The sequence below is a fragment of the Elephas maximus genome, chromosome 14 (assembly GCF_024166365.1).
Source record: "Elephas maximus indicus isolate mEleMax1 chromosome 14, mEleMax1 primary haplotype, whole genome shotgun sequence".
Classification (NCBI taxonomy): domain Eukaryota; kingdom Metazoa; phylum Chordata; class Mammalia; order Proboscidea; family Elephantidae; genus Elephas; species Elephas maximus.
In genome coordinates this window covers 1841196-1849129 of record NC_064832.1, presented here as the reverse complement: position 1 = coordinate 1849129, position 7934 = coordinate 1841196, and the positions used below count along the sequence as shown (strand labels likewise).

The 7934-nt window shown below is 36.4% G+C and overlaps 1 protein-coding gene across 1 annotated transcript; it reads left to right on the top strand.

Moving 5' to 3' along the window:
• The first annotated feature begins 6290 nt into the window (after positions 1-6290).
• Positions 6291-7247, top strand: LOC126058382 (olfactory receptor 14A16-like). Its single transcript, XM_049853474.1, has one exon. It carries the CDS (start codon positions 6291-6293, stop codon positions 7245-7247), a length of 957 nt encoding a protein of 318 aa, XP_049709431.1.
• The last annotated feature ends 687 nt before the right edge of the window (positions 7248-7934 follow it).

The following is a 7934-nucleotide window of genomic DNA, read 5'->3' as shown; positions in this document are numbered from 1 at the left end:
TTGTTGAATTCTATTGGCTAGGATTTTGTTGAGAATTTTTGCATCTGTGTTCATGAGGGATATAGGTCTGTAATTTTCTTTTTTTGTAATGTCTTTACTTGGTTTTGGTGTCGGGGATATGCTGGCTTCATAGAATGAGTTTGGGAGTATTCCACCATTTTCTATGCTCTGAAATACCTCTAGAAGTTGTGGTGTTAACTCTTCTTTGAAAGTTTCGCAGAATACTGCAGTGAAGCCACCCAGGCCAGAGCTTTTTTAGGTTGGGAATTTTTTGATTACCTTTTCAATCTCTTCTTTTGTTATGGGTTTATTTAGTTGTTCTACCTCTATTTGTGTTAGTTTAGGTAGGTAGCGTGTTTCTAGAAATTCATCCCTTTCTTCTAAGTTTTCAAATTTTTTAGAGTACAGTTTCTTGTGGTAATCCAATATGATTCTTTTAATTTCAGTTAGGTCTGTTGTAATATCACGTATCTCAGTTCTTATTCAGGTTATTTGCTTCCTCTCCTGTTTTTCTTTTTCAGATTGGCCAATGGTTTATCAATTTTGTTAATTTTTTCAAAGAACCAGCTTTTGGTCTTGTTAATTCTTTTAATTGTTTTTCTGTTCTCTATTTCATTTAACCCTGCTTTAATTTTTATTTGTTTTCTTCTGGTGCCTGAGGGTTTCTTTTGTTGCTCTCTTTCTATTTGTTCAAGTTATAGGGATAATTATTTGATTTTGGCCCCTTGTTCTTTTTTGTATGTGTGCATTTCTTGCTATAAATTGACCTCTGATCACTGCTTTAGCTTTGAAAATTTGAAATGGGCTTGAAAATTAAAAGGGCAAAATTATCTTTATTCTTAGATCATTATGATTGTATATCTGGAAAACCAAAAATAGCATGTTCATGTAATAAGATAATTCTGTAAGTGGCTGTTAGAAATCATAAATCAATGATTGTCTTTTATATAGAAAGAGTTAATGTCTGTGAAATATAATAGAAAAACAAATTCATACATGGTGAATAAATATTATTTAAATCACCTGTAGAAGAAACTAAGATTGTATAATGCTGGTATGAAAAATAAATTAAAATACCCTTGAGTGATATGTTTAAAAAAAAAGTGGGAGTTTAAAAAAATAGAAAATTATATCTTTTTTTTTTGATAGTACAACCCAAACCATACAAGGGAGAGAAAAACTTTTTCAAGCAACCCTCCAAAGCCAGAGCGTTAAATAAAAGGAGCAGTATATTTGGCTAGATTAAATAAAACCTGTGGGGAAAACATTACCACAATTAAAATGAAAAACATAACTTTTTCATACTCAAGAAATATGGTACCAATAGATGCTAAATTTACTAACACAGGAAGTTTAAAGTAAGCAATGATATCAATAAAAATGGGGAAATTTTACGAAATGAGGACTCAGATGAATGACTTGTGCATTATTAAAGCTTGATTAGGTTTACTGAGAGTTAAATGTACTCTCACCAAAAGAATGAAAAATTATATTTTTTATTATCATAATATTAAGGAATGCTGGTCCCAGGTAACAATCTTTTGTGATTTCCTTGGAGCTCTGGAGATAAATGAGGTAATTCCTGTAATGTCCCTTTCCTTCTGAGGAAAATGTAGTGGTTAATTTGGTTCTATTCCCAGGGTATGATCTTATTTAACTCAAAGAGAAGTCGTTAAAATAGGGAGAAGACATAGGCCAGAAGTTCATAGTTTAGTCTACTCTGTCTGGTACAAGACTATGCATGTGATGTGGATGGAAGAACCTGGGTAAGGTTGGATAGTCCTCGCACTGAATTTGTTTTTACCTTACATCCCTTTTCAACTTTAATCAGATGTCTTCACTTTTGTAAGTATTCAATTTCTCATCTTTAAGGTGTGGATAATAGGTCTGCTGTGAGGTTCCGAAGTGATATGAGTAGGTGGGCAAAGTACAAATGTGATGAATATCAGCTGTTAGTGTCATCCCCTAGAAGTTCACAAGAAGAGATAGGATGGGACCCCACAAAACCAGCTCCTTACTAGCTGTTGGGCTTCTGTGTATCCTGTGCCCAATGGTTAAGTGCTTGACTGCTGATGAAAAGGTTGGTGGTTTCAACCCACCTAGACCCTCCGTGGGAGAAAGACCTGGCAGCGATATGTTCCTATAAAAATTATAGCCCAAAAAATCCTAGGGGACAGTTCTACTCTGTCACATGGCTTTGCCATGAATTAAAATAAACTCAAAGCCACTTTTCAGTAATACGAAGAATTAAGATGTGAGATTTGTTTTAAATAAAGAGAAGCACCGTGCTGAGGAGGGTTGAGGAGTCATTTTTGCACTAGCTGTTTTACGATGACAAGCTGAGATACAGCTGAGCGTGTCTGAGTCCACAATGTCGTGTCAAACATTCAAGCACAGCAACTAGAACCCAGGCATTTGGAGTGAGGTCACCTGTGTTCAAATTCCAGCTCCACCATTGTGTGAAGTGGGGCTAATCCCTTAAACTCTCTATAGGTCCAAGCCTTCAATGTAATGGGCACATAATGGGTTGCTCTGAGCACAGATGTAAGTTATATTAAATACTGCATGGACAGATCTTAGAATGTGGCCATTGCAGGGTGAGTGGTCAGGATCTCACTTTCCCAATAGTGCGTTTCTCAAACTGTGAATCATCCCTGACTTCTACCAGCATTCCAAAATAAAAATAAGGGTTTTTTCTCAGGTCCTCTTATTCTGAAGAAAATAAAACAATAGGCTGCTAAACTAGGAAGAATTAGAGTGGGGAAGTAGGATCCTGGTTAACTATAAGGCATGTCCTCACTGCGACCCAGGGACCTAGACTCCGGGTTATTTAAAAAGTAATGCAAAATTGTTTCTGGACATAGAGAAATTCTAAGAATCTTTAATTTTATTCTGATTATGACTTGTTCTAACTGGTTTATCTGAATCCATATATTAATAAACTTTTCCTTGAATTGGTCAAAGGCAGTTAAGTGTTTGACCACTATTTCAAATCATACAGCTTGGAGCCTGCAGTGAGTTCCAGGGAATTCATAATCAGAAAAAAAAGAGAGAAGCTCAAGCTGTATATTGGTGTCACCCAAGTAATTTATATTGGCAACCAAATGTAAGGGGTGGTCCCCTCACAGCAGGAGGTCTTACAGAGGCAAGTGGGGTACAGGGAGCTGACAGCCAACGAGTGATGAAATAACTTTCTTCAAATCAGTGATAATTTTTTTTAACTTCATAATTAAAAATAAAGGAGAAATAAAACGTGTTGTCCATCTTCCCTCAGGTTAGAACTGTCTCATTTAGCAAGACCATCTCCTGCATATGGCTGCCAATTCGAGAAGGATGGTGACACCAATACATAGATTGTTGCTCAGTGCTGTCTTGCTGTAGCATCTTGTGCTCTAATAAGCAGAAGAGTTTGCTTTAAGGCTGGGGCACAGGGCACAGGTAGGCTGGGACAAAATAGGCCACTATGGGAAAGGGGCAGGGACAGGAAACCAGCACAGAGAGCATATTTTACCTCCCTCTCAATTGTGTAGCCAAAGTGGAAAAATTTATAGACACATCGCTGTGTCTAGAATTTTATTTTTACCTTCATTTCAATTATGTTCAATAAATAATATTTCATTCATCAGTTTTATCTTGTTTAGATGATGTTCTGTCTTTTCTTTTGCTTTAATTCTTATTCTGAACTCTTACTCCAGGCCATTTTTTAATAACTCATAGCTATACTATCAGACTATAGGGTCGCTATGAGTCGGAATCGACTCAATGGCACTGAGTTTGTTTGTTTTTTTAATACTATCAGAATACTATCCTGACTTGTCTCACTACCTTAAAAATATCTTCCTTTCAAAGGTTACTAAATATGAAGAGCAGTAACTTTCTAGAAAATTTCACCTTAATTATTCTCTTTTTAGATAAATACCTATCACCCATGCTGTCAACTGTCCTCTCCCCATTACCCCAGACCAATTTAGTGACCCTTGCTAAAGAGTGTTCTACCTACATACCCTTCAGGCTGCCAAGGTTCTGCTTGGCATGGTGTGAGCCACGTTGCCTGGATTAAAAGATATTCTCTTTTCTTTTTCCTTCCTAAATATTTCCCATTTGTCAAAGGTTAACTATTTTATGCCCCACATTTTTTACATGAAATATATCTTAATTCCTGCATCTCTCTGGAAGCACATACTGTATATGTGCTTCTCACTTGTCCCGATAGAGAGCATCTTACATGTTTATTTTAATTTTGGTTAGGAAAACATACGTTTTTTTTTAACAATTAAAATGTAAATTCAGAGTATTGTTAAAAATAATCAAAACTCAACAAAATTGAAACTTGAATTTTTTTTCCGAGTAGTTATTCTATATGGATATAGGGAGACCATTCCGATTTAAAAGAAAAAAAAGCAAATGTTTAGACATAGGCTAGTTACAGTAAGGCTTACAACTAGAAGAGGACAGAGAAGAATAGAAGATTAATCATTTTCTTATCTTAACAGGATAGATCGTAACTTGCTCTCTTCCTTTTACTGAGATCTACTGGTTACTGATATTAGTCAGGTCGCAAAGTGGCCTCTGCCCCTCCACCCACCAGCAGCCATGACACTTTTTGAAATTTAAATTAAATAAGTCTGGCTCCAAACAGGAAGGAAAAGGTGAACAATTTTGGGTGACAAAAACCCCTGGCTTGATTAATTTTGGGTCAGGAATTTTTATGGTTAGTACTTGGTTTTGTGGGTAAGAAAAATCATAAAATCAAAGGAAGATGTCTGTTTTTAATTTCTCTCTATGACAATTTTAATTTTGAGATAAAGAACTTGAACATCAAAGACAAACTGACATTGTTGCTGAGAACTTATTTCTGCTGAGGATATCACCAAAGGAGGCTTCAGGGATAGAACCAAAGAAAAGCAGAAGACTTTTTTTTTGGAGGGGGCACCTACTTTTAAAAGAAAAAAATATATGAAAATTTTCGTGGTGAAAAAGACAAAGACACTTTATTTACCTGAAAACCTCTGATTCACTGGACCAGCTCCTCGAAGCCAGCAGCAGCAAAGCTGTGGAACCTGCCTGGGAGAGGAACACTTTTAGGACAGGTGAAATGAATGTGAATACTTTTTCTGCACAATTCAAATTCTTCAGTTCTACTTTGAAGTGATTACTAAATTTAGGAACAGGTTTTGGTAAAACAAAATATAACATAAAATGGTAGAGAATAGAGGATAATTTTCTGTTGTCCATGTCCCTAATAAGTTGCCCAAATGTTTCCATCTAAGATATCTCAAATCCTTTCATAAGGTTTGACTCTAAGTGTCAGTGGTTGCTATCTACGTCAGAAGATGAAGATAGCTTTTTTAAAGAACATAAAATATATAAAACAAACACATGCCAAATATTTTAAGTAATTAATTAGTGATTGAGAGAGCTAGTAAGATATTCAACTGCTTCAACATCAAAATCAAATTTCACACTTAAAAGAACAGATAAGCATGGCTGAAAAAAAATACAAATAGATGCAAAATGGATCTATCTACAGAGAAAATACCAATTGCATTCCGCTAAAACAAAATTAATTTGTATTTGTATAGGCAATAATTTTTATTATTAACAGTTTTATACAACTTCTACAATTGTAAGATAGCTTAAAGACAATAAATAACAAACATAACCCAGTCCACTAAAGAGAAGACTCAGCTTTTTTTCCTGTTTCAAAGATTTTCAAAATTTTTCCTGACACTGGCATAATGAAGAAAGATGCAATGAGTAGAGGAAATGATATTGGTTAAGTGTTTTCTTATCCAGTAATTATGCATAAGTTGTGTATGAATTATTTAATTGAATCAAAAGAATGATCCAATGATAACACTTACACAGTAGGTTGAATAAGGATACTCAAAAAATGTATATGAGATCACAAAGCTTGTAAACAGCTGATCTAAAATTTGTACTCAGGACTGACTGGTCCCAAATTTGTGCACTTTCTCACTACATATTTCAATACAAGGTATATGAAATTCTATTTGAATTAGATGTGGAATATGGGCCTTAATCAACATAGAATGACAAGGTGGATGATTTGGACTTGACTGATAACCATTTTCAGTCATTCAGTTAATGGGATTATTTGTGTTAAATTACCTTCTGAAGACTTGGTGGTGTTACTCTTGTATGGCATGGAATACCTGCACATGTTTCAGAGAAAGTGAACCTGAGAAAGTAGAAGAGTAAACTCCCTTGACTAAATCACAAGTTGTTCATTTTATTTTTTTAGAGTCATTGATTAAACACCCAGAGAAATGAACAATTTCACCTCTGTGACCATGTTCTTCCTAATGGGGTTTTCTGATGTTCGGGAGATCCAGATCTCACATGCTGTGTTGTTTTTGCTGCTATACCTGGCAGCTGTACTGGGGAACGTTCTCATCATCACTCTCACAAGCAAGGATCATCGGCTCCACACCCCTATGTATTTCTTCCTGCAGAACTTGTCCTTTCTGGATCTCTGCCTCATTTCCATCACTGTTCCCAAATCCATCGCAAACTCTCTGGCTAATCACACCACCATCTCATTTCTCGGCTGTGTTTCACAGGTATTTTTCTTCTTCCTCTCAGCCACTACAGAAGTATCTCTACTCACAGTGATGTCTTATGACCGCTACGTTGCCATCTGCCACCCACTGAGGTATGAAGTCATCATGAGCCATGGAGCCTGTGTGCAGATGGCAGCTTTCTTATGGGTCAGTGGAGTTCTCAATGCAATTCTGCACACAGCTTCTACCTTCTCCATACCTGTGTGTGGGTCTCCTGAAATTCATCAGTTCTTCTGTGATGTTCCACAACTGCTGTCCCTCGCCTGTTCTTATAATACTGTGGAATTAGTAGTCATTGGGCTCAGCCTGGTGTTAGGTTTTGGCTGTTTTGTGTTTATTGATATCTCTTACATTCACATCTTCTCCATTGTTCTGAGAATCCCATCCAGAGAAGGCAGGTCTAGAGCTTTCTCCACGTGCTTGCCTCACCTCACTGTTGTGACTCTCTTTCTCTTTTCTGTTTTTTTTGCCTATTTACGACCTTTACCCAAATCTCCATCACCCTTGGATTTGCTGGTGTCAGTATTCTATACTATGGTGCCACCCATCATGAATCCCGTCATCTACAGTCTGAGAAATAAGGATATGAAGATGGCATTAAAGAAACTTAAAGAGTGGGCATTGCCCTTCAAATTAGGAGGGTTAATGTCACATATATCATGATCTTTCAATCACTGACAGAATTGTCTGAACAATCTGGTTGCATAGTCTGAATATAATATTGGATATTTAAAGTAAGAATTTCTGTGAAAACTCTGGTCGTACTCACTGAATTGCTACTAACAGGCACTATCACTAGATCAAGTGAGTGGAAAAACCAGTAGTTCCATTTGTAATTGGGCAGACACATGCTGACCTTATATTTATCATCTTAATTGTAAAACAAACATAGAAAACAGCAGTTGTTTTCCAGTTAATTCCAACTTGTGGCAACCACGTGTATGCAGAGTAGAACTGTGCATAGGGTCTTCAAGGCTGTGGCCTTTCGGAAGCAGATCTCTGGTCTTTCTTCAGAGGCCTCGTAGTAGGTTTAAATCATCAGTCTTTCATTTAGTAGTCGAGTACTTAATCATCTGTTCTACCTAGGGATTCCTTATAGGGACGCTTTTGTATGTGACAAATACTTCGTGACTTTTGGATATACAACTCACTTATAGTCATACGATTATCTCTCCATTCTTAATCTAGTGTTGTATTTGCTGCTCCAGTACACTGGTCCATGAGATTACCTTTACCTAGGTTTCTCCAGACTAGTCCAGTTGGTCCACTTAGATGTTTTCTTCATACCCTTTACCTCTCCATCACAGCATTTATCTTAGTTGTAATTTAAGATTTATTTTTGTAAGTACT